At 39.6% G+C, this 27,892-nt stretch overlaps 1 protein-coding gene across 6 annotated transcripts in view; it reads right to left on the minus strand.

Moving 5' to 3' along the window:
- The window catches only part of PIK3C2G (phosphatidylinositol-4-phosphate 3-kinase catalytic subunit type 2 gamma), a 644,646-nt gene that overhangs the window by 141,894 nt on the left and 474,860 nt on the right, over window positions 1-27,892 (minus strand). For all 6 annotated transcript variants that reach the window (XM_070788624.1, XM_070788625.1, XM_070788623.1 and 3 more), the window contains 2 exons: window positions 27,373-27,509; window positions 24,459-24,628 (listed from right to left, as the gene is read on the minus strand). In XM_070788624.1, coding sequence (XP_070644725.1) covers window positions 24,459-24,628; window positions 27,373-27,509 — 307 coding nt within the window. The remainder of the gene's footprint in view (window positions 1-24,458; window positions 24,629-27,372; window positions 27,510-27,892) is intronic.

The following is a 27,892-nucleotide window of genomic DNA, read 5'->3' on the forward strand; positions in this document are numbered from 1 at the left end:
TTTTAAAAGCTTCAGACTGCCACCATGGTGGATGGTGATCTTAGCACACAAATTAAGTGGGGAATGTTTCAGCCTACACTTTCCCTGATACCACAAGCAACCTACATTTCAGAGAGCACATTCTGCTGTCCAACACAAAGAACACAGGTCTCTTGTCTCATATCCATGAGTTAATTGAGAAGGCAGATTTGGCATCTCCATTGGACAGGAGAGCACCTTGTATAATTAGACAGCACAAGAAACCTCATCTGTGCAATATAATAAGAACATAAAGGTACATGTAGTATCACAAAAAGAACATTTAAAGTCTTGGGAGATCTCCAAATTCTCAGCAGTTATTAACTAAGGAGACCCTCACCAATAATCTCTTAAGTGTAAAATAAAGTTTTCCCTCCACTAACCTCTTTTATAACTCACTGTGGGTCCTAAGTTAGACTCTGGGAGGTCCTTGATCTTTAATTGCTTAATAACTTTAGATACTGACTCTGGAGTTCCTCCCAGGCTCAAACATGCCATCTTGCTTCTTTGAAAAATGGTAATTAAAACAGCTACGTCTTCTAAGTATCAGTCCTACTTTCCTAAGTATGATATTTTGGGAGTGAGTTTGTAGTAGATTGGGATTATATTGGGCTTCCCAGGTGGCACTAGTTGTAAAGAACCCACCTGCCAATGCAAGAGACATAAAAGATGTGGGTTCAATTCCTGGGGTGGGAAGATCCCCTGGAGGAGGGCATGGCAATTCACTCCAGTATCCTTGCCTAGAGAATACCCATGGACAGAGGAGCCTGGTGGACTACAGTCCATGGGGTTGCAAAGAGTCAGACAGAACTGAAGTGACTCAGCACACGTGCAGGATTTTATGAGAATGGGAAGAAAATGGTCAGCTGATCCAAATTCCCATATTTGGCCCCCTTGAGCTTGAGTTCAAGGTAAAGCGCACAGTTATGCTTTACATGGAATTCCAGTGTTTGCTTGGATTAGAAATCAGTCTGGATATAAAAAAAAAAGATTATTTATACTATGATGCTTGTATCATAAAGGCAAAAATCAAGAATAGCCCAAATTGACTCTGAAAGCATTCCAGTCACTCCTAAAGTTGCCATACACATGATCAAAATTTAGGAAGCTTGAATGGAAATGGACCTTTTACCTCTTATTAAAGAGTTTAGCACCAGGAGCATCTCCCCGAGCACAGAAGCAGATACTGTTTCTTCATTTGGGTAACAGATAAAGTTCTAATACCTGGCTCAAGTTTAGGAGATATAAGTCTTTCTTTAAAAACTAGACTCAGACTCAGGACTATGAGATATTTTTTTTTGACAAGCGCATTGTACCTTGGATCAGCTGAGGAATCAGCACGCATGTCTTCCATCTTAAACATGCTTTGTTCTCATTGTTCAGGAAGGCAGGATCCTTACAGTATTTATTCTCTCTCTCCCCTTCTCTCCTTCCCTCTTTCATTTTGTTCCTTTTATTCCCTCTCTGTCACAAACTTTTCTTCCTTTCTCAAGCACTCTTCACTTTTTTCATCTGACAATCTACAAGTATCTCTTTGAAAAAAACTCATTGGTTGGTTTGGTTTTGGCTCTTTTTTTTTTTTGCTTAAGTTATTTTATTTTTATTCTTTAGATTTATTTTTTCTTTTTAATTTATTTTTTTATTGAAAGATAATTGCTTTACAGAATTTTGTTGTTTTCTGTCAAATCTCAACATGAATCAGCCACAGGTATACATATATCCCCTCCCTTTTGAAACTCTCCCCCACCTCACCCCTCTAGGTTGATACAGAACCCCTGTTTGAGTTTCCTGAGACATATAGCAAATTCCTGTTGGCTATCTATTTTACACATGGTAATGTAAGTTTCCATGTTACTCTTTCCGTACATCTCACCCTCTCCTCCCCTCTCCCCATGTCCATAAGTCTATTATCTATGTCTGTTTCTCCACAGCTGCCCTGTAAATAAATTCTTCATTGCCATTTTTCTAGATTCTGTATATGTGCATTAGAGTACAATATTTGTCTTTCTCTTTCTGACTCACTTCACTCTGTATAATAGGTTCTAGGTTCTTCTACCTCATCAGAACTGACTGAAATGCATTCCGTTTTACAGCTGAGTAATACAGTTTTGCCAAGAAAATGCCCTGGTCATAGCAAACACCCTCTTTCCAACAACACAAGAGAATACTCTGCACATGGACATCACCAGATGGTCAACACTGAAATCAGATTGATTATGTTCTTTGCAGCCAAAGATGGAGAAGCTCTATAGAGTCAACAAAAACAAGACCAGGAGCTGACTGTGGCTCAGATCATGAACTCCTTATTGCCAAATTCAGACTGAAATTGAAGAAAGTAGGGAAAACCACTAGACCATTCAGGTATGACCTAAATCAAATCCCTTATGATTATACAGTGGAAGTGAGAAATAGATTTAAGGGACTAGATCTGATAGATAGAGTGCCTGATGAACCATGGAATGAGGTTCATGACAGGGCACAGGAGACAGGGATCAAGACCATCCTCATGGAAAAGAAATGCAAAAAAGCAAAATGGCTGTCTGGGGAGGACTTACAAATAGCTGTGAAAAGAAGAGAAGCAAAAAGCAAAGGAGAAAAGGAAAGATTTAAGCATCTGAATGCAGAGTTCCAAAGACTAGCAAGAAGAGATAAGAAAGCCTTCTTCAGTGATCAATGCAAAGAAATAGAGGAAAACAACAGAATGGGAAAGACTAGAGATCTCTTCAAGAAAATTAGAGATACCAAGGGAATATTTCATGCAAAGATGGGCTCGATAAAGGACAGAAATAGTATGGACCTAACAGAAGCAGAAGATATTAAGAAGAGGTGGCAAGAATACACAGAAAAACTGTACAAAAAAGACCTTCAAGGCTCAGATAATCACGATGGTGTGATCACTGACCTAGAGCCAGACATCCTGGGATGTGAAGTCAAGTGGGCCTTAGAAAGCATCACTACGAACAAAGCTAGTGGAGGTGGTGGAATTCCAGTTGAGCTATTCCAAATCCTGAAAGATGATGCTGTGAAAGTGCTGCACTCAATATGCCAGCAAATTTGGAAAACTCAGCAGTAGCCACAGGACTGGAAAAGGTCATTTTTCATTCCAATCCCAAAGAAAGGCAATGCCAAAGAATGCTCAAGATCAGATCAGATCAGATCAGTTGTTCAGTTGTGTCCAACTCTTTGAGACCCCATGAATTGCAGCATGCCAGGCCTCCCTGTCCATCACCAACCCCCGGAGTTCTCTGAGACTCACATCCATCGAGTCAGTGATGACATCCAGCCATCTCATCCTCTGTCGTCCCCTTCTCCTCTTGCCCCCAATCCCTCCCAGCATCAGAGTCTTTTCCAATGAGTCAACTCTTTGCATGAGGTGGCCAAAGTACTGGAGTTTCAGCTTTAGCATCATTCCTTCCAAAGAAATCCCAGGGCTGATCTCCTTCAGAATGGACTGGTTGGATCTCCTTGCAGTCCAAGGGACTCTCAAGAGTCTTCTCCAACACCGCAGTTCACACAATTGCACTCATCTCACATGCTAGTCAAGTAATGCTCAAAATTCTTCAAGCCAGACTTCAGCAATACGTGAACGGTGAACATCCAGATATTCAAGCTGGTTTTAGAAAAGGCAGAGGAACCGGAGATCAAATTGCCAACATCCGCTGGATCATGGAAAAAGCAAGAGAGTTCCAGAAAAACATCTATTTCTGCTTTATTGGCTACACCAAAGCCTTTGACTGTGTGGATCACAATAAACTGTGGAAAATTCTGAAAGAGATGGGAATACCAGACCTCCTGATCTGCCTCTTGATAAATCTGTATGCAGGTCAGGGAGCAACACTTAGAACTGGATATGGAGCAACAGACTGGTTCCAAATAGGAAAAGGAGTACGTCAAGGCTGTATATTGTCACCCTGATTATTTAACTTGTATGCAGAGTACATCATGAGAAATGCTGGACTGGAAGAAGCACAAGCTGGAATCAACATTGCTGGGAGAAATATCAATAACGTCAGATATGCAGATGACACCACCCTTATGGCAGAAAGTGAAGAGGAACTCAAAAGCCTCTTGATGAAAGTGAAAGTGGAGAGTGAAAAAGTTGGCTTAAAGCTCAACATTCAGAAAACGAAGATTATGGCATCTGGTCCCATCACTTCATGGGAAATAGATGAGGAAACAGTGGAAACAGTGTCAGACTTTATTTTTCTGGGCTCCAAAATCACTGCAGATGGTGACTGCAGCCATGAAATTAAAAGATGCTTACTCCTTGGAAGAAAAGTTATGACCAACCTAGATAGTATATTGAAAAGCAGAGACATTACTTTGCCAACAAAGGTCCATCTAGTCAAGGCTATGGTTTTTCCTGTGGTCATGTATGGATGCGAGAGTTGGACTGTGAAGAAAGCTGAGTGCCGAAGAACTGATGCTTTTGAACTGTGGTGTTGGAGAAGACTCTTGAGAGTCCCTTGGACTGCAAGGAGATCCAACCAGTTCATTCTGAAGGAGATCAGCCCTGGGATTTCTTTGGAAGGAATGATGCTAAAGCTGAACCTCCAGTACTTTGGCCACGTTATGGGAAGAGTTGACTCATTGGAAAAGACTGATGCTGGGGGGGATTGAGGGCAGGAATAGAAGGGTACAACAGAGGATGAGTTGGCTGGATGGCATCACTGACTCGATGGATGTGAGTCTGAGTGAACTCCGGGAGTTGGTGATGGACAGGTAGGCCTAGCGTGCTGCGATTCATTGGGTCGCAAAGATTCGGACACGACTGAGCAACTGAACTGAACTGAATATTCCATTGTGTATATGTACCATAACTTTTTTATCCATTCATCCGTCAGTGGACATCTAAGTTGCTTTCATGTTCTAGCTATTGTAAATAGTGATGCAATGAACAATGGGATACATGTATCTTTTTCAATTTTGGTTTCCTCAGGGTTTATGCCTAGGAATGGGATTGATGAGTCATATGGTGGTTTTAGTCCTAGCTTTTAAAGGAATCTCCATACTGTTCCATTGTGGCTGTATCAATTTACATTCCCACCAATAGTGCAGGAGTGTTGCCTTTTCTCCATACCCCCTCCAGCATTTATTGTTTGTAGACTTTTTGATGATGGCCATTCTGACCAGTGTAAGGTGAAATCTCATTATGGTTTTGATTTGCATTTCTCTAATAATGATTTCGATTTGCATTTCTCTAACAATGAACAATCTTGAGCATCTTTTCATGTTTTTGTTAGGCATCACTATGTCTTCTTTAGCAAAACGTCTATTTAAGTCTTTTCCCCACTTTTTGATTGGGTTGCTTGTTTTTCTGGCATTGAGTTGTATGAGCTGCTTGTATATTTTGGAAATTAATCCTTTGTCAGTAGTTTCATTTGCTATTATTTTCTCCCATTCTGAGGGTTTTCTTTTTACCTTGCTTATAATTTCCTTCGCTGTGCAAAAGCTTGTTGTTTTTATGTCCATTACTCTAGGAGATGGGCCATAGAGGATCTTGCTTTGATTTATGTCAGCAAGTGTTCTGCCTATGTTTTCCTCTAAGAGTTTTATAGTTTCTGATCTTACATTTTAGTCTTATTCAAATATGAGTTTATCTTTGTGTATGGCATTAGTAAGTGCTCTAATTTCATTCTTTTACATGTAGCTGTTCAGTTTTCCCAGCACCATTTATTGAAGAGGCTGTCTTTGCCCCATTGTATATTCTTGCCTCCTTTGTAAAAAATAAGGTACCCATAGATGCATGGGTTTATTTATGGGCTTTCTATCTTGTTCCACTTGTCTATATTTCTGTCTTTGTGCCAGTACCATACTTTCCTGATGACCATTGCTTTGTAGTGTAATCTGAAGTCAGGAAGATTGATTCCTCCAGCTGCATTCTTCTTTCTCAAGATTGCTTTGGCTTCGGGGTCTTTTGTATCTCCATATAAATTGTAAAATTTTGCTCTAGTTCTGTGTAAAATGCCATTGGTAATTTGATAGGGATTGCATTGAATCTGTAGATTATGTTTAGTAGTATAGTCATTTTCACAGGATTGAGTCTTCCTACCCAGGAACACGGAATATCTCTCTGTTTATGTCGTCTTTGATATCTTTTTTCAGTGTCTTATGATTTTCTGTGAACCGTTCTTTTGTCTCCTCAGGTAAGTTTATTCCTAGATATTTAATTCTTTTTGTTGCAATGGTGATTGGGGTTGATTCCTTAATTGCTCTTTCTGATTTTTCATTGTTAGTATATAGAAATGCAAGTGATTTCTGTGTACTTATTTTGTATCCTGCAACTTTGCCAAATTCACTGGTTATCTCTAGTAATTTTCTGGTACTATCTTTAGGGTTTTCTATGTAAAGTATCATGTTATCTGCAAATAGTGAGAGCTTTACTTCTTTTGTGATCTGGATTCCTTTTATTTAGTTTTCTTTTCTTATTGCTATAGTGAGGAATTCCATAACTATGTTGAATAATAGTGCTGAAAGTGGACACTCTTGTTTTGTTCCTAATCTTAAGGGGAATGCTTTCAGTTTTTCCACCATTGATAATAATGTTTGCTGTAGGCTTATGATATATGGCCTTTACTATGTTGAGGTAGGTTCCTTCTATGCCCATTTTTTGAAGAGTTTTAATCATAAATGGGTGCTGAATTTAGTTAAAGGCTTTTTTCTGCATCTGTTGAGATGATCATATGGTTTTTATCTTTCAATTTGTTAATATGGTATATCACATTGATTGAATTGCACATATTGAAGAATCCTTGCATTTCTGGAATAAACCCAGCTTGATCATGGTGTATGAGCTTTTTGATGTGTTACTGAATTCTGTTTGCTAAAATTGTGTTGAGGATGTTTGCATCTATGTTCATCAGTGATATTTGCCTGTAGTTTTCTTTTTTGTGTGTTTGTCTGGTTTTGGTATCAGGGTGGCCTTGTAGAATTAGTCTGGAAGTGTTCCTTCTTCTGCAATTTTTTGAAAGAGTTTTAGAAAGACAGGCATTAGCTCTTCTCTAAATGTTTGATAGAATTCTCCTGTGAAGCTGTCTGGTCCTGGGCTTTTGTTTTTGGGGAGATTTTTGATCACAGCTTCAAATTTCAGTGCTTGTAATTGGGTTGTTCATAATTTATATTTCTTCCTGGTTCAGTCTTAGAAGACTGAACTTTTCTAAGAATCTGTCCATTTCTTTCAGGTTATCCATTTTATTGCCATATAGTTGTTCATAATAGTCTCTTATAAGCCTTTGTATTTCTGCATTGTCTGTTGTAACCTCTCCTTTTTCATTTCTAATTTTGTTGATTTGATTCTTCTCTCTTTTTTTCTTGATGAGTCTGGCTAAAGGCTTGTTAATTTTGTTTATCTTCTCAAAGAACCAGCTTTTAGTTTTATTAATCTTTACTATTATTTCTTTCATTTCTTTTTCATTTATTTCTTCCCAGATCTTTTTGATTTCTTTCCTTCTACTAATTTTGGGAGTTTTTTTGTTCTCCTTTTCCAGTTTTTCTAGGTGTAAAGTTATGTTGTCTATTGATGTTTTTCTTGTTTCTTGAAGTAAGATTGTATTTCTATAAACTTCCTTCTTTGGACTGCTTTTGCTGCATCCCATAGGTTTTGAGTTGTCATGTTTTCATTGTCATTTATTTCTAGAAATGTTTTGATTTCCATTTTATTTTCTTCAGTAACCTGTTGGTTGTTTAGAAATGTGTTGTTTAATCGCCATGTGTTTGTGTTTCTTACAGTTTTTTTCTTGTAATTAATATCTATTCTGATAGCATTGTGGTCAAAGAAGATGCCTGATATGATTTCAATTTTATTAAATCTACTGAGGTTTGATCTGTGACCCAAGATGTGGTCTATCCTGGTTAATGTTGCATGTGCACTTGAGAAGAAGGTGTATTCTTCTGCATTTGGATGGAATGTCATAAAGATATCAATGAAATCCATCTCATGTAATGTATCATTTAAGACTTGTGTTTCCTTATTAATGTCCTGCTTTGATGATCTGTTCACTGGTGTGAGTGGGGTGTTAAAGTCTCCTACTATTATTGTGTTACTGTCAACTCTTCCTTTTAGTCTGTTCATATGTGTCTTATGTATTGAGGTGCTCCTATGTTGGGTGCATAGGTATTTACAATTGTTATGTCTTCCTCTTGGATTGATTCCTTGATCATGTCTATCTTGCCTGATATGAGGATTGCTACTCCAGCTTTCTTTTGCTTCCCATTTGCATGGAATATATTTTTCCCTCCTCTCACTGTCAGTCTATATGTGTCTTTAGGTCTGAAGTGGGTTTCTTGTAGACAGCATATATGTGGGTCTTGTTTTTGTATCCATTCAGCCAGTTTGTGTCTTTTGGTTTTAACATTTAATCCATTTACCTTTAAAGTAATTATTTATATATATGTTCCTATTGCCATTTTCTAATTATTTGGGAATGATTTTGTAGATCTTTTATCATTTCTTGTATTTCTTGACTATATATAAGTCTGTTTAGCATTTGTTGTAAAGCTGGTTTGGTGGTACTAAATTCTCTTAACTTTTCCTTGTCTGAAAAGCTTTTTATTTCTCCATCAATTTTGAAGGAGATCCTTGCCAGGTACAGTCATTCAGTACTATAAATGTATCCTGTCATTCCCTTCTGGCCTGCAGAGTTTCTGCTGAAAGATCAGCTGTTAAGCATATGGGGTTTCCCTTGTATGTTACTTGTTGCTCCTCCCTTGCTGCTTTTAATATTCTTTCTTTGTGTTAGTCTTTGTTAGTCTGATTAGTGTGTTACTTCTTGGGTTTATCCTGTATGGGACTCTTCGTGCCTCTTGAACTTGATTGACTATTTCCTTTTCCATGTTGGGGAAATTTTCAAGTAAAATGTCTTCAAAAATTTTCTCATACACTTTCTTTTTTTTTTCTTCTTCTGAGACCCCTGTAATTCGAATGTTGGTGCGTTTGATATTGTCCCAGATGTCTCTGAGACTATCCTCAGTTCTTTTAATTCTTTTTACTTTATCCAGAAGTTATATGCACATTTTTATCTTCCAGCTCACTGATATGTTCTTCTGCTTCAGATATTCTGCTATTGATTCCTTTTGGAGTATTTTTAATTTCAGTAATTGTGTTGTTTGTCTCTGCATGTTTATTCTTTAATTCTTCTAGGTCTTTCTTAATTGATTCTTGCATTTTATCCATTTTGTTTTCAAGGTTTTTGATCATCTTTACTACCATTATTCTGAATTCTTTTTCAGGTAGTTTGCCTATTTCCTCTTCATTTATTTGGACTTCTGTGTTTCTAGTTTGTGCCTTCATTTGTGCAGTATTTCTCTGCCTTTTAATTTTTTTTTTTTTTTAACTTACTGTGTTTGAGGTCTCCTTTTCTCAGGCTTCAAGGTTGAATTCCTTCTTCCTTTTGTTTTTTGCCCTCCTAAGGTTAGTCCAGTGATTTGTGTAAGCTTCATTTAGGGTGAGATTTGTGCTGAGTTTTTGTTTGTTTGTTTTCCCTCTGATAGGCAAGGCTGAGTGAGGTGGTACTCCTGTCTGCTGATGATTTAGTTTGTGTTTTTGTTTTGTTTGTTGTTCAGATGAGGTGTCCTGCACAGGGTGCTACTGGTGGTTGGGTGATGCCAGGCCTTGTATTCCAGTGGTTTTCTTTGTGTGAGTTCTCACTATTTCATGCCCCGGTAGGTTTAGTTCTCTTGTATTCTAGGGTCTTGGAGTCAGTGCTCCCACTCCAAAGGCTCGGGGGTTGATCATGAGTTTTGCGTGGGTCTATATATTCTTTTCCACTGGTGAGGTACTCCTATCTGCTCTCAGCTGTTGTTCTGCATGCACTTCTGTGTCTGAAGATGTATTCCTGATGTATCTGTGGAGAGAGATGTACTCCATGTCCACCTCCTCCTCACCATCTTGTTCTCTCTGTTTAATTTATTTTTAATTTGAGTATAATTGCTTTACAATGTTGTGTTGGTTTGTCATAACAACAATGTGAATCAGCCATAGGTATACATATGGCCCCTTCCTCTTAAATCTCCCTCTCACCTCCCACTCTATCCCACCCCTTTAGGTTGTCGCAGAGCACTGGGTTGAGTTCCCTGTGTTATACAGCAACTTCCCACTAGCTACCTATTTTACACATGGTAAAGTGTATGTTTCCTTATTGTATGTTTCAATGCTACTCTCTCAATTCGTCCCACCTTCTCCTTCCCTTGCTGTGCCCACAAATCTGTTGTCTATGTCTGCATCTCTATTCCTGCCCTGGAAATAGTTTCATCAGTACAATTGTAGATTTTAGGATGATGGCCATTCTGATTGGTATGAAGTGATACCTTATAGTTTTGATTTGAATTTCTGTAATAAAGAGCAAATTGAGCATTTTTTCATAAGAATGTTTTTTAACTTATCATAAGAGGGAGGTAAATAAAAGGAATTTACTCAAATGAAAGCCAATGGTGAAACATAGTAGAATGGTAAAGTGAAGTAAAAGAGGGAGAGTCAGCTGTAAGACGAGAGTGACAAACTTCATTTCTTCAAATAGAGAGCTTTGAAAAATCCAAAGGTCTATTCAAATGCTAGGTGGAGTTTACCTTGGATTGATTTTTTTTGTTGTTGCTAGATAAGGCTTTTATCAAACTTACAGTTTACCATTCCCCCCCCCCCAAGTTATTTCACTGTGGTAAAATACAAACAACATAAAATATGCAATCTTATCCATTGTTAAGTGTACAGTTCAGTGGTATTAAAATATTCATAATGTTGTGTGACCATCAACAGCATGCACTTCCACAATTCTTTTCCTCTCTTAAAAGTGCAGCTCTATATCCTTTAAACTCCTCATTTACCCTCCCCACTGCTCCTGGCTGTGGGGCTCCTGGCCACCATTGCCTTACTTTCTGTATCTATGGATCTATGATCTGAACTACTCTAAGTACATCATGAAAGTGGAGTCATACACTCACTTGTGTGTTTCTTTTTAATTTTAAATTTATTTATTTTTAAATTGAAGGATAATTGCTTTACAGAATTGTGTTGGTTTCTGCCAGGCTCACCTGTGATTTTGAGAGTGGCTTATTTTACTCAGCATAATGTCCTCAGGACTTGTCCATGTTGTAGCATGTGTCAGAATTTTCTCTTTAAAGAACTCCATATTCTGCTTATCCATTCATCTGTTGATGGACATTCGGATTGCTTCCACCTTTCAGTTACTGTGAGTAATCCTGTTATAAACATGGTTGTACCAAATATCTCTTTGCTGCTCTGCTTTCAGTTCTTTTGGGTATATTCCCAGAAGTGGAATTGCTGGATCATATGGTAATTCCATTTTTAATTTTATAAGGAACACCCAGAAGGTTTTCCACAGTAGTTGCACTGTTTTATATTCTCACTGACATTTCCCCACATCCTTATCAAGAACTTATTTTCTGTTTTTTTTGATAGTAGCCATCCTAAGTGGGTATGAGGTAGTGTGTATCAGTATTCTTGCCTGGAAAATCCCATGGGTGGAGGAGCCTGGTAGGCTGCAGTCCATGGGGTCGCTAAGAGTCTGACATGACTGAGTGACTTCACTTTCACTTTCATGCATTGGAGAAGGAAATGGCAACCCACTCCAGTGTTCTTGCCTGGAGAATCCCAGGGACGGCGGAGCCTGGTGTGCCATCTATAGGGTTGCACAGAGTCGGACTGAAGCAACTTAGCAGCAGCAGCAGATCAAATTTTGAATCTCATCTTCCAGACTCCCACATGGAAAGTGACCATAAGGTAAAATCCCCTGGTAAATTTCCAGGAATAAGAGAATATGGCAAGTTCTTCACAATTTTATCTTCAGAAAAAGTGAAGGAAAGTAAAATGTATGGCATTTTTGCAGTGATCCTTCGGTCAACCAAAACTGAGCCTCTGAAAATGTCAGGCATTAGCTAGGTGCTTAAGATACAAAAGTGTTCTCATGGCACTTACAGTTGGAGAGGTATTGGAAAGTATGTTTTTCTTCTCAAAAGTTCAGGTGAAATTGAAACCTGCTTTGAGTTAAAGGAATCAGTCTTTTTCTTAATAAACAATTTTGTGAATAACAGACCAGTTAAACTCACCTAATTTCAAAGAACACCAAGATAGTAATTAAACCATGCATGAAATCATTAATATACATACAGCATGTGGATTACTGTGAATATTGTACTAAACCAGAAAGACTGGAGTAAGACAAAAATTAATCTTTTAATCTGCTCAGGGAGTTTTTTCCCCTAAAGACAGTTAAATTGAGGATATTTAGAATATAAATAATATAATACTCAAATTAGAACTGAGACATTAAACATTTTAAAATTTAGTAATAATTAAATAGTGAAGATAATGTCAAAATGATTATAGGTACAGATAATTTTTATGACTAAAATTGAGGGAAATTCTGAGATCAATTATATTAAGTGATTGTTGATCTGCTGGGATAAGACTTGAAAACTGGGTCTAAATCATGTTGTAAAAAGACATATATATACTTTTTTTTTTTTAATCACCCAAGTGTATGTATTTTAATAGGAAAAAACCAGAATTTGACTTTTGTTGAGTTCTCAAATGATTTTTCATCTGTTTTAATAGATGATTTAGGTCCTAGAGTGTGGTGGTAAATATTTAATAACCTGCTCACTCACTGTTTGTAAGGAAAAAAAAAAAGCTCTGACTTGTGACATTTGCCAAATTTCCATGATATATATTCTCCCACCATGGCTGATTTCAGGCTACCAGTTGAATGTCAAGGAAATGTGGTGTTGAGAAGAAATAACACATAGTAGGCTCTTTGAAGCCAGTATGAGCCAGTTCTCACACACCTTGGCTCATGTCTTAAATGACATCAGAAGTCAAGAGTGACTTGGTGAAAAACATCACAAGCTGAATAAACCTGACAAATAGTGCAATCTATTCTTTCAGGCAACAAGCTTCAAAGTCAGAGAGCTAAAAGAACAGTTCAATTTATGATTTTCAAACACATCCTTTAAAGAGTACCAGATAAGATATTTAGCTTCCTGATGGCTCAGTTGGTAGAGTCTGCCTGCAATGTGGGAGACCCAGGTTTGATCCCTGGATGGGGAAGATGCCCTGGAGAAGGAAATGGCGACCCACTCCAGTATTCTTGCCTGGAGAATTCCATGGACAGAGGAGCCTGGAGGGCTGCAGTCCATGGGGTTACGAAGAGTCAGACATGACTGAGTAACTAACACACTTTCACGATATTTAGGTAAATTTAAACAAAAGAAACAATAATTACCTAATGATACAACCTAATTTATTGTCGGTGCTTCCCTTGTAGCTCAGTTGGTAAAGAATCTGCCTGCAGTGCAGGAGACCCGGGTTCGATCCCTGGGTTGGGCAGATCCCCTGGAGAAGGAAATGGCAACCCACTCCAGTATCTTTGCCTGGAAAATCTCATGGAAAGAGGAGCCTGGTGGGCTGCAGTCCATGGGGTCACAAAGAGTCGGGGACGACTGAGCAACTAACACTAATTTCTTGTCACTTCATTTGGAGTATTTACATTATTATTAATTCCATCAAACATTTATAGAGGCCTCTCTCAGTTTGAGGAACTCTTCTAAGCACGTTACATATATCAATTAATTTAATCTTCAAACCGAATCTATTTTATAGCTGATTAAACTGACACACAGAGAAGCCACATATTTAAGATTAGATCTCTAGTAAATGATAAGTTTTTTTTTTTTTTAAGCAAAACCTATCTTCAGGGTATGAGACTAACTACTGCTCATATGGCCTCTTAAAATTATCTAGAAATAAGGTTGCAAGAGGTTTTCCCAGGTGGTACTAGTGGTAAAGAATCCATCTGCCAATGCAGGAGACTTAGGACACATGGGTTCAATCCCTGGGTCAGGAAGATCCCCTGAAGGGCGGCAACACACTCCAGTATTCTTGCGTGGAGAACCCCAGTGATAGCAGAGCCTGGTGGGTTACCTCCACAAGGTCTCAAAGATTTGGACACAACTGAAGTTACTTTGAGCATTACTTTACTAGCGTGTGAGATGAGTGCAATTGTGCGGTAGTTTGAGCATTCTTTGGCATTGCCTTTCTTTGGGACTGGAATGAAAACTGACCTTTTCCAGACCTGTGGCCACTGCTGAGTTTTCCAAATTTGCTGGCATATTGAGTGCAGCACTTTCACAGCATCATCTTTCAGGATTTGGAATAGCTCAACTTGAATTCCATCACCTCCACTAGCTTTGTTCGTAGTGATGCTTTCTAAGGCCCACTTGACTTCACATTCCAGGATGTCTGGCTCTAGGTGAGTGATCACACCATCGTGATTATCTGGGTCCTGAAGATTTTTTTTTGTACAGTTCTTCTGTGTATTCTTGCCACCTCTTCTTAATACCTTCTGCTTCTGTTAGGTTCATACCATTTCTGTCCTTTATCGAGCCCATCTTTCAGTGAAATGTTCCCTTGGTATCTCTAATCTTCTTGAAGAGATCTCTAGTCTTTCCCATTCTGTTGTTTTCCTCTATTTCTTTGCATTGATTGCTGAGGAAGGCTTTCTCATCTCTTCTTGCTATTCTTTGGAACTCTGCATTCAGATGCTTAAATCTTTCCTTTTCTCCTTTGCTTTTCGCTTCTTTTCTTTTCACAGCTATTTGTAAGGCCTCCCTTTCTAAGACAGCCATTTTGCTTTTTGCATTTCTTTTCCATGGGGATGGTCTTGATCCCTGTCTCCTGTACAATCTCATGAACCTCCGTCCATAGTTCATCAGGCACTCTATCAGGTCTAGTCCCTTAAATCTATTTCTCCCTTCCACTATATAATCATAAGGGATTTGATTTAGGTCATACCTGAATGGTCTAGTGGTTTTCCCTACATTTTTCAATTTAAGTCTGAATTTGGCAATAAAGAGTTCATGATCTGAGCCACAGTCAGCTCCTGGTCTTGTTTTTGCTAACTGTGTAGAGCTTCTCCATCTTTGGCTGCAAAGAATATAATCAATCTGATTTTGGTGTTGACCATCTGGTGATGTCCTTGTGTACAGTCTTTTCTTGTGTTATTGGAAGAGGGTATTTCCTATGACCAGTGCATTCTCTTGGCATTCTTACATGCTAGTAAAGTAATGCTCAAAATTCTCCAAGCCAGGCTTCAGCAATAAATGAACTGTGAACTTCCAGATATTCAAGCGGGTTTTAGAAAAGGCAGAGGAACCAGAGATCAAATTGCCAACATCTGCTGGATCATGGAAAAAGCAAGAGAGTTCCAGAAAAACATCTATTTCTGCTTTATTGACTATGCCAAAGCCTTTCACTGTGTGAGTCACAATAAACTGTGGAAAATTCTGAAAGAGATGGGAATACCAGACCACCTGACATGCCTCTTAAGAAACCTGTATGCAGGTCAGAAAGCAACAGTTAGAACTGGACATGGAAAAACAGACTGGTTCCAAATAGGAAAAGGAGTATGTCAAGGCTGTATATTGTCACCGTGATTATTTAACTTATATGCAGAGTGCATCATGAGTAACACTGGGCTGGAAGAAGCACAAGCTGGAATCAAGATTGCTGGGAGAAATCTCAATAACGTCAGATATGCAGATGACACCACCCTTATGGCAGAAAGTGAAGAAGAACTAAAAAAACCCCTTGATGAAAGTGAAAGAGGAGAGTGCAAAAGTTGGCTTAAAAGTCAACATTCAGAAAACGAAGATCATGGCATCTGGTCCCATCACTTCATGGGAAATAGATGGGGAAACAGTGGAAACAGTGTCAGACTTTATTTTTGGGAGCTCCAAAATCACTGCAGATGGTGACTGCAGCCATGAAATTAAAAGACACTTACTCCTTGGAAGGAAAGTTATGACCAACCTAGATAGCATATTCAAAAGCAGAGACATTACTTTGCCAACAAAGGTCCATCTAGTCAAGGCTATGGTTTTTCCAGTGGTCATGTATGGATGTGAGAGTTGGACTGTGAAGAAGGCTGAGAGCCGAAGAATTGATGCTTTTGAACTGTGGTGTTGGATAAGACTCTTGAGAGTCCCTCGGACTGCAAGGAGATCCAACTAGTCCATTCTACAGGAGACCAGTCCTGGGTGTCCATTGGAAGGACTGATGCTAAAGCTGAAACTCCAGTACTTTGGCCACCTCATGCAAAGAGTTGACTCATTGGAAAAGAGTCTGATCCTGGGAGGTATTGGGGGCAGGAGGAGAAGGGGACAAAAGAGGATGAGATGGCTCGATAGCATCACTGACTCGATGGCCATGGTTTTGAGTGAACTCTGGGAGTTGGTGATGGACAGGGAGGCCTGGCATGCTGTGATTCATGGGGTCGCAAAGAGTCGGACACGACTGAGCAACTGAACTAAACTGAATTGAAGTGACTTAGCATACATGCACAAGGCTGCAAGAAAGACGTCATGCAAGTCCAGCATTACCAAAGTGAAAGATCATATGGACTGGAAATAATAGTCTAAAAAAAATAAAAGCGTGAAACAGTGAATTAGGAGAACAATAAACATTGCTAATAAAGGCCTTCCTTAATATCCCCTCCTCTGTAACAGAGTCACCATCAAGAAATCATTGAGTGGAAATTTAGAGTTTATTACAATAATATTTTTATGTAATGAAAAAATACTATATAGAAATAATTGTTACACAGCAACTTTGAAAAATTGTGGATGTGTAATTTGTTAACCATTTTAATTTGAATCTTTGTGAGACAAAATAAAGAAATGAACAAAATAATTAAGCAATATTTCAAAAGAAAAACCAATTGGTTTCAGGAAGTTGGTGAAATCTCATTGTTTTCATTGTGGGGATTTAGCCACTTTTTTCTCCGAGAATCATTGAGTAATGCTGGGGCTAAACTGTCATGTGGTTTAATCTGCTGGTGTAAATCCTCTTTATCTAATCTCATAATTAAAACCAACACTAAAGAACTGCTTTTTTATGTACAGGATGTGAAATTCTTCAAATTCATAACTGAGCTGTAATTTTTTTTTCTTTCTTCATAGTTAGAAAATCTATAGGATCCTCAGATTTGGTCTATTGAAGATAGGTTTTCCAGATTTCTGGAAAACTGAATTCAGAGCAGTGGTTCAGGGAGACCTGAGTGAAGACTCCTAAGGAGTGTTGCTGGGCTGACTCACATAATTCAAGAATCAGAAGAGCCTGATGTTTATAAACATTTCTTAAACAGAATCACACAGATGGTTAGTGTGAGATGCTCTGGGATGATGATGTAAGCATGAGTATTAACGGGCAATGGCACAGCAAGAAATTCCTTTATGTCTTGAGACTTCTCTGGTGGTCCAGTGGTTGAGACTCCATGCCCCCACTGCAGGGGCACAGGTTCAATTCCTGGTTGGAGAACTAAGGTCCTGCATGCTTTAGGGCATGGTAAAAAACAACAACAAAAAGTCCTTTATTTTGCAAGATCATATTTTTATGGAGAATGTCACTTCATTACTGTTTCCTTTTAAGGAAACCAAGGGAAAATCTCTCCCCAGCTTAAATTTATTTGCACTGCTTTGTTGGACTGTTAAATTCCATTTTTAAGTTCTGTATCCTTGGCTAAGGGTTAAATCTGCAACATAGAGAACGATTTTATGTGATTTTTTTTGTCGGCTCCATTCCCATTCACAACTGGAAACTGTACTCTTTTATGTGAGGTTAAGCAATTGTCTTATGAAATAAAATCAGTTAATGTATGGGTTAGTGACACTTTGTAAACCATAAAAAGTCACATGGATACTTTCCTTCTTCATGGTTTTAAGGAGTAGACAAATAGAAATATGCGTTCTGGGACACATATGCTCTTTTTTTCCTTGTGGGTACAGCATTTTATGTAAAGGAGTATGATCCTGGCTTAGTGCTGGTTATTACTGGGACATTTAAATGGCCTTGCTAGGCTACAAGAGATTAGAATATTCATAGAGCATGATTTACAAACCTGGCTTTGTATATTCAGTTCAGTTCAGTCACTCAGTCGTGTCTGACTCTTTGCGACCTCATGAATTGCAGCATGCCAGGCCTCCCTGTCCATCACCAACTTCCGGAGTTCACTCAAACTCATGTCCATCAAGTCAGTGATGTCATCCAGCCATCTCATCCTCTGTCATCTCCTTCTCCTCCTGCCCCCAATCCCTCCCAGCATCAGAGTCTTTTCCAATGAGTCAACTCTTTGCATGAGGTGGCCAAAGTACTGGAGTTTCAGCTTTAGCATCAGTCCTTCCAATGAACACCCAGGACTGGTCTCCTGTAGAATGGACTGGTTGGATCTCCTTGCAGTCCAAGGGACTCTCAAGAGTCTTCCCCAACACCACAGTTCAAAAGCATCAATTCTTTGGTGCTCAGCCTTCTTCACAGTCCAACTCTTACATCCATACATAACCACTGGGAAAACCACAGCCTTGACTAGATGGACCTTTGTTGGAAAAGTAATGTCTCTGCTTTTGAATATGCTATCTAGGTTGGTCATAACTTTCCTTCCAAGGAGTAAGTGTCTTTTAATTTCATGGTTGCAATCACCATCTGCAGTGATTTTGGAACCCCAAAAAATAAAGTCTGACACTGTTTCCACTGTATCCCCATCTATTTCCCATGAAATGGTGGGACCAGATGCCATGATCTTCATTTTCTGAATGTTGAGCTTTAAGCCAACTTTTTTAGTCTCCTCTTTCACTTTCATCAGGAAGCGTTTTAGTTCCTCTTCACTTTCTGCCATAAGGGTGGTGTCATCTGCATATCTGAGGTTATTGAGATTTCTCCCAGCAATCTTGATTCCAGCTTGTGCTTCCTCCAGCCCAGCATTTCTCGTTGATGTACTCTGTATATAAGTTAAATAATCAGAGTGACAGTATACAGACTTGACGTACTCCTTTTCCTATTTGGAACCAGTCTGTTGTTCCATGCTCAGTTCTAACTGTTGCTTTCTGACCTGCATATAGGTTTCTCAAGAGGCAGGTCAGGTGGTCTGGTATTCCCATCTCTTTCAGAATTTTCCACAGTATTGTGATTCACATAGTGCATTAGAGGATGTTTATTAATATGTCTAGTATGTGTATAGAAGAAGCAAGGTGTAGTTAGGTTTTGCTCTAGAGATCAGTTATATAATGTAATAATGAACACATTTATCTCAGGGGGATTCAGAGGCCTTTTTTATAAGAGACCTTTGTTCACCTAGCAACCAAGAGCAACCAACGGACTTAGGATTGAAGAAGCTGGCTGCTTAATGAAACAACATTCAAATGAACTCCAGACACAACTGAAAGAGATGTGGAAGGAAATTATTGGATGTTGCCTATGATTCAGGGCTTCCCAGATGGCTCAGTTGTAAAGAATCTTCTTGCCAAGTAGGAGATGTGGGTTCTATTCCTGGGTTGGGAAGATCCCATGGAAGAGGAAATGGCAACCAACTCCAGTTCTTGCCTAGAAAATCCCATGGACAGTTTTTGCCTGGAAAATCCCCATTGTGGGCTACTATGGTGTCGCTAAAGAATCAGACATGACTTAGTGGCTAAGCAGCAGCAGCAGCAGCTATAATTCAAAATATTAATCTATGCAGAGTAATAGTGAGTAGGCATCAGATCAGATAAGTCACTCAGTCTTGTCCGACTCTTTGCGACCCCATGAATCACAGCACCCCAGGCCTCCCTGTCCATCACCAACTCCTGGAGTTCACCCAGACTCATGTCCATCAAGTCAGTGATGCCATCCAGCCATCTTATCCTCTGTCGTCCCCTTCTCCTCCTGCCCCCAATCCCTCCCAGCATCAGAGTCTTTTCCAATGAGTCAACTCTTCCCATGAGGTGGCCAAAGTACTGGAGTTTCAGCTTCAGCATCATTCCTTCCAAAGAAATCCCAGGGCTGATCTCCTTCAGAATGGACTGGTTGGATCTCCTTGCAGTCCAAGGGACTCTCAAGAGTCTTCTCCAACACCACAGTTCAAAAGCATCAGTTCTTCAGCTCTCAGCCTTCTTCAGAGTCCAACTCTCACATCCATGCATGACCACAGGAAAAACCATAGCCTTGACTAGATGAACTTTTGTTGGCAAAGTAATGTCTCTGCTTTTGAATATGCTATCTAGGTTGCATAGTTCAGTTTAATCATTATAGAAACTCAAGGCATAGATTAACACTTCCCTGGTGGTCAAGTTAAGAATCAGTTGGTGGTTAAGAATCCACCTGCCAGTGCAGAGGACATGAGTCCAATCTCTGCTTGTGGAAGATTCCACGTGCCTCAGAGCCACTAAGCCCCTGTACCACAACTATTGAGCCTTCAATGAGAAACCCATGCACTGCAATGAATAGTAGCCCCTACTCACTGCAACTAGAGAAAGCCTGTGTGCAACAATGAAGACCCAGGACAGCCAAAAAAAAAAAAAAAGAATAAAAGGGCAGAAGAATCAGTATCAAGAAAGAAATCTAAGGAGACATTGCCAAAGAGCCTTACATAGTCACTGGTGGAGATAAAATCCTGCAAACAATAATCCACATGGGTCACAATGCTTCTGTCAGCCACCTCAGCTGGTACTCAATAATCTCAAGGAAAGACAGTGCCAACTTCATTTTCTTTCATCCAGTTAATTATTGAATGGCTGAGGGCTGACCTGTGAATAGTTTAGTGGCTGACTAATTCAGCAAGGACTTTCCTGGTGGCTCAGTAGTAAAAAGTCCACCTGCCAATGCAGGAGATGAGAGTTCAGTCCCTGGGTCAGGAAGATCCACTGGAGAAGGAAATGGCAACCCACTCCAGTATTCTTGCCTGGAGAATCTCATGGACAGAAGAGCCTGGTGGGACCCTATAGTCCTTGGGGTCACAAAAGAGTCAGGCATGACTTAATGGCTAAACAACAACAATTCAGCAAATGGTATTAAGAACCTACCATAAGTAAGGTTCTCTACAGGGCACATTTTCATGACCCCCTTAATGGTTGCATTAAAAAAAAATTGTCACACTTCAGAAGCAGCAGTACCTGCTGAAGCATCAATAAACCAACAAACTGGGTTCCACCTCTTCTGTAGACTCTTGTACCTACCTCTAATATAGCACTTACCCTATTGTTTAGTAACTTGTCCTTTACTTTTTATGTTTCCCTAACTGAATTTCTTTTTTCTGTATAACTGGAATATCTTTATGCATATTTTAACCACTCCGTGGTCAACACAGATGTTTGTCAAGTAAATGAATAAGGGTTAACCCGAATTCTCAGTGGATGGTGTGCATGTGTGCTAAGTTGCTTCAGTTGTGCCCATGTCTTTGTGACCCTATGAACTGTAGCCTAACAGGCTCCTCTGTCCATGGGATTCTCTAGGCAAGAATACTGGAGTGGGTTGCCATTTCTTCCTCCTCCAGGGGATCTTCCCGACACAGGGATTGAACCTACGTCTCTTATGTCTCCTCCACTGACAGGCAGATTCTTTACCAGTAGTGCCACCTGGGAAGCCCCCCAGTGAACAACACAGCACAATAAAGATGTCACAATTTTAATGTAATCTTTAAATTTCTAGGAAAGAGTGGATCTTAGGGAAAGTGTTACATGAGTAAATTATGTAATATGCTCATAGCTGTTAACAAACATTTGTCTTTCATAAACCAGGTATCCCTCCTCTGTGGTGTTCTAATTTTCTATATATTTATCTTTTCCCTCACCACATTTTTGATAATTATTTATGTGTCAGTCTTCCTAGTATTCTAAAGACATAGTAAGCACCACTGAGGTGGTTGTGGCTCAGCTGGTAAAGAATCCGCCTGCAATGCGGGAGACCTGAGTTTGATCCCTGGGTTGGGGAGAACGTCTGGAGAAGAGAAAGGCTACCCACTCCAGTATTCTGGCCTGGAGAATTCCATGGACTGTATAGTCCAATGGGTTGCAAAGAGTTGGACACAACTGAGCAACTTTCATTTCACTTCACTCCCCAAAATTCTAAAGACAGAGTAAGCACCACTGAGGTGGTAACTATATATTATTCATCTATGTATCCCCAAGGCTTATCACAGTCCTTCACATATAGACCATACCAAAAGATGTTTAAGGAATGAATGAGTATGTGGTGAATTTTCCTGAGCTAATTAATTATAGAAGGCAATGTTTTGAAAGTAATAAAAAGTGAAACAACTCCATTTGTAGGCCTTCAGAAAATAGGAGCTATCAGTTTGTAAGAATTGAATCTTATTATGTAGTTTATACTGGCATTTTAATACCAGATTATGACCATCTGGTGAAAATTCATCTCGTAATATTGTAGGAGACATTTTTATGTCCTCTGTTGAGGAGCTGTTTTTAGATAAAAGTGACTGATGGGTCTTTGGAATGGTCTGATACCATTTCTACTTTAATATGAAGTTATCTTTTTAAAGGAAGGGACTTTTAATCTTAGACTTCTGGTTCCCTTGCCTCCAGCTCAAATAAAATAAACCAAAAACCTGTTTATTCACCAGTCTTTTCCATTTCAGTAAAAGATATAATTATTTGCAAAGAACAAAAATCTAAGAGTCATCCTTGAATGCTTTCCTTACTTCTTCTACCCGTCAGGCCTGTTTTCTCTTCCTGTTAATGATCGACAACACCCAGTCAATTAGTAAGTCTTGTGGCTCAGATTCCACAATATGTTTGGAATCTTCTTTACCATTAAGGTCTTGCCTTAACTATTGTAATAGTCCGTTGCTGCTGCTGCTGCTAAGTCGCTTCAGTCGTGTCCGACTCTGTGCGACCCCATAGACGGCAGCCCATCAGGCTCCCCGGTCCCTGGAATTCTCCAGGCAAGAACACTGGAGTGGGTTGCCATTTCCTTCTCCAATGCATGAAAGTGAAAAGTGAAAGTGAAGTCGCTCAGTCGTGTCCAACTCTTCGAGACCCTATGGACTGCAGCCTACCACGCTCCTTCGCCCATGGGATTTTCCAGGCAAGAGTACTGGAGTTGGGTGCCACTGCCTTCTCTGAATAGTCTGTTAACTACTCCCATTACTTCACAGGACAGCAGGAGAGAGCTTTGAATTCCCCTGAGATCCATCAATGGTTGCCTCTGAACATTAAGTAAAAGCCACCCTCTACACCCCTGGTGGCTCAGACGGTAAAGAGTCTGCCTGCAGTGTGGGAGACCCGGATTCGATCCCTGTGTCAGGAAGATCCCCTGGAGGAGGAAATGGCAACTCACTCCAGTATTATTGCCTAGAGAATCCCATGGACAAAGGAACCTAGCAGGCTACAGTCAATGGGGTCGCAAAAGAGTCAGACATGACTGAGCTACTTCACTTTCACCCTCTACACCATGTCTTCAATGCCCTACTTGATCTGGCCTCCACCAAACTCTTCATCTTTCTTCCCTACAGTTCACCTCTCTTTATCCCATCTCCAAGCCCCAAGGCCTTCTTCTTGTCATTAGAATGTACCATGCTTAGTCTGTGCTCATGGCTGTTATTTTGGTGTCCTCTCTTCCAGGAATAATCTTCTCATGGATCTCCACAAGAGGATCACTCACTATACAGCTGTCTCTCATTTCTTCCAGGAAGTCTCTCTAAAATATTGGATTGGCCAAAAAGTTCACTCAAGTTTCTTACAATGTTATGGAAAAACCTGAGTGAAATTTTTGGCCAACACAAATAGCATTCCTCACGCAGTTACTTTCTATCCCAATTCTCAGCTTTTGTTTCTTAGTAAGAAATGAAACCCCTCATTTCCTCATGTTATCTTCTTTGATGTCTGTTATCCCTACTAGAAAGAGGTCAGGGTTTGTATTTGCTTCCTCCACTGTTGTATCCTCAGAGTTTTGAATGGTAGTTGCTTACTGAATATTTTTGGAATGATTCAAGCCTAACTTAGTCAGGAAGTGTGCTCATTTTAAGTGTACTCATGTAGACCAGGGTGGTGATTGCTATGGGCAAGATACCAGCTGTATTGAGACCATGAGCTCTGTCCTCACTGTCCACTCAAAGTTTATAAGAAAATGAAAATACCATGTTTCAAACAATTCAGACCAAAACAGGAATAGGATCCTGTGAGAGAAGGCCAATTTAATTCCCTAACAATTTGAGGAAACCTAATTTTTTCCCTTAGAGCTTTCCAGGTGGCTTGGTAGTAAAGAATCTGCCTGCCAATGCAGGAGACACAGGAGGCAAGGCTTTGATCCCTGGGTCAGGAAGATCTCCAAGAGTAGGAAATGGCAACCTGCTCCAGTATTCTTGCCTGGAAAATTCCATGGACAGAGGAGCCTGGAGGGCTACAGTCCTTAGGGTCACAAAAAGGTGGACATGACTGAGCGACTGAGTATGTGTGCGCACACACACACACAATTTGTTCCATTAATAGTCTATTGAGAAAACTCTTTCCTTAAGTATTATTAGCTATATAATCATGTTTATGTTATCTTAGGGGATTTGAGAGATGCGGAGCAACTCATCTACCGGGTTGCTATGCTGTTACACGTTCTAGATCACTTCAGGAGACTGCTTAATTACTACAATAAACATGATTTGAGCACTGACCTTTTTATCCCTCCAAATGTTTGCGCGTGACCCAGGAATTTTCCAAAGTCAATATGAAACATGTGGCCCGACTTTGTCAGCATGATATTGTCATTGTGTCGGTCGCAGACTCCTAGGATGAACGTTACCACACACCAGCCAGCACAGGAATAGAAGAAGTTCCTTAAGACCTAATCAGTTGAAAAACAGTAACACAAAAGTAATATAAACACAAATGAGCAAACACAGTGGTAATGGTAAAAGTATGATAAAAAACAGAATTATATCATCTGGAACCAATTCTGCATCTCAGTTGAGAAGATATGATTAAATGGTTGGTTCTTGATATGCTACAGAAGAAGGTGAAGCAGTCTGTTCTTTGGCTCAATGAATGTTTTTGTTGAAATGGAAGAAAATATCTTTCATTCAATTAAAGCTAATTTTCATAGTTTATTCATAATGTGATTTTTTAATGTTACAGTTGCACAAGAGTGGATTACTTTTTTCAAGGTAAAAGAAGGAACAATATGGCTCAATATTGCCTGCTGCTACTGCTAAGTCGCTTCAGTCGTGTCTGACTCTGTGGGACCCCATAGACGGCAGCCCACCAGGCTCCACCATCCCTGGGATTCTCCAGGCAAGAACACTATTGCCTAGTCCTATAGAAATGTAAAATATCAATTTTTGAATATTTGAAGTTTTTACACAAAATAAAAAATATTGAGATGTCTGATCCCTTACAAAAATATTATCCAGTTAATGCCCCAAAGGGTTTGGTACAGTATATACCTGTGCGGGTGGAAGAAGGTTCCATTAAGTCAGCTGTGGCTTACGTTTCTTTAATGAACACAGGCTTCTTGCCAAAGTTCCTTTTTCTACAAAAAATTTGTCTCCTGGGTATACATCATTTTGATGGATGATGCGACGATAAGTGTAACCGTGGTGCAACCGTGAATGAGGCTGAGCCACACGTGTGGGCCTCCTTAGCTAGTGGCTGACCCTTGGGAAGGGAAGTCCATGTGGCTGGACTACATGCCGGATCAGTTCCAGGTATCCCAGGTGCCTTAATTTGTCTGTCTTGATTTTCTTTATTTATAAAGATAATAAAATATGTCTTTCACGTGGTACTTATGAACATTAAATGTATGTGGAAACACCTCAAACAATACAACCTCAGGGTTTGTGCCTAACTCAAGTTTCAATTTTGGGAATGGGTAAAAAATAGATTCAAGATACTTTCATCTAATTCTTTGTTATGTGAACTCCCAAACCTGTATTTTACTGTATTCCATGACTCATCTGGTGAAGAATCCACCTGCAATGCAGGAGACCTGGGTTCAATCCCTGGATTGGGAAGATTCCCTGGAGAAGGAAAAGGCTACCCACTCCAGTATTCTGGCCTGGGGAATTCCATGGACTGTATAGTCCATGGGGTTGCAAAGAGTTGGACACGATTGAGCCACTTTCACTGACTCACTCAATCTCATAGAAGTCTGGAATGGATTAAATCTTGGGTCTCTCTTTCCTGTCCCAGGCCAACTAGGGTGACTAAACCTCCCAGTTTGCCTAGGACTGAAGAGTTTCCTAGAATGAAGGATGTTTAGGGCTCAAGATGGTTCTGAGCAAATCTGATGCTGGCCCATATTGCATCTTTGTGTGAATCAGCATAAAGGTGTCCCTACCTCTCTAGGGGACCTAGCTGTACCAGTTCATGCTTTGGCAAGTGGGGCAAGGCCTGACTCTAGTCAACTTATTCTTTCATGTAGGAGCTCTGGTTGAGGGCAGAATCTGAACACGGTACACTGCAGGCTAGATGCCAGGGTAAAGTGGGAAAAATGTTTGTGGTCAAATGGAATATTGCATTTTGTAAATTCTGAGATATAAAAAATGAAAACTCTATTATGCATTCTGAAAATATTAAAAGAATAAGGCATGAGAAAAGAGAACTTGGCAGAAGAAAATACATTGCAAAGGAAGGAGGGGGATTTCTAGAAATTATAGATTGTGGACAAATAGGCAGAGGTAACTTAGAGAAGGTAGTTTCAAGAAGCATCATCTCATGTGAGATTGCTGTAAGAGGGGCAGCTAAGTCTCTATTGATAGCCCAGATTTTCCACCCAGAGGAAAAACCAAACAAAGAAATTTTTACTGAGTTAACATACCAGTCCCTTGGACTGCAAGAAGATCAAACCAGTTAATCCTAAAGAAAATCGACCTTGAATATTCATTGGTAGGACTGATGCCAAAGCTGAAGGTCCAAATCTTTGGCCACCTAATGTGAAGAGCTGCATCACTGGAAAAGACCCTGGTGCTGGGAAAGATTGAAGGCAGGAGAAGAAGGGTGTGGCAGAGGATGAGATAGTTAGATAGCATCACCAATTCAAAGGACATGAATTTGAGCAAACTCCAGGAGACAGTGAAGGACAGGGAAGTCTAGCATATGGCAGTCCATAGGGTCAAAAAAGGGTCAGAAATGACTTAATGATTGAACAATGACAACAATATACCATTTAAACTGTGTTGTTATTACTAGGCTGATGACTGAGGAAATTAGAACTCCAGAGAACTCAAGAACTCAAGAAAACTCAATTTATTTTTTCATAAATCAAAATATCTCTACCATTCTATTATATATGAAACGAGTCACCAGTCCAGGTTCGATGCACGATACTGGATGCTTGGGGATGGTGCACTGGGATGACCCAGAGGGATGGTATGGGGAGAGAGGAAGGAGGAGGGTTCAGAATGGGGAACACATGTATACCTGTGGCGGATTCATTTTGATATATGGCAAAACCAATACAATATTGTAAAGTTAAAAAATAAAATAAAATAAATAAAGTGCTCTGAAAGAAAAAAAAATCAGAATATCTAATGAGCCAGTGTATATCCTTATTTAAGTACATCATTTAAAATTAGCTACAGAAGGACAAACCTTTTCATAATCCGCCTTTAAAGGGTTATGCTGACTGAACCATTTTTTGATTGTATTTTCTTTCAGGGGTCCTATCGGTCCAAAACAGCGATGGATTTTTGCTAGGGTTACAGCATCAGGCACCATCTGCACCAACCCTGCGTGATAAAAAAGAGATTATGGAAACAGCTCTTTCTCTGCAGGATGAAGGATACTTAGGAAATGCATTTTGATCTAGGTAACGACAACAACAGTTGCTAGCATGACTTGGATTACCCCCTCACCCCACTTTTTTTCTTTTTTCAAATTTTCTTTTCTGAAGGAGTCTTACCTAGATGGTATGCCTTCTAATTTTTCCTAAATCCTGGGGAGTGATGAGGCTACTCATATTTGGTCAGATGTATCAGAAGCATCTATTTCTATTAGATGCTTAGATGTTCCATTAAAACAATAGTAGAGAGTCAATCTAGATGGTCTCCCAGAAACCTCACTGAGTCAACAGAGTAGTGAATTAATTAATGTATGGCTTGTGCATTCATTT

This window comes from Bos indicus, chromosome 5, assembly GCF_029378745.1.
Source record: "Bos indicus isolate NIAB-ARS_2022 breed Sahiwal x Tharparkar chromosome 5, NIAB-ARS_B.indTharparkar_mat_pri_1.0, whole genome shotgun sequence".
In the NCBI taxonomy this organism is placed as follows: domain Eukaryota; kingdom Metazoa; phylum Chordata; class Mammalia; order Artiodactyla; family Bovidae; genus Bos; species Bos indicus.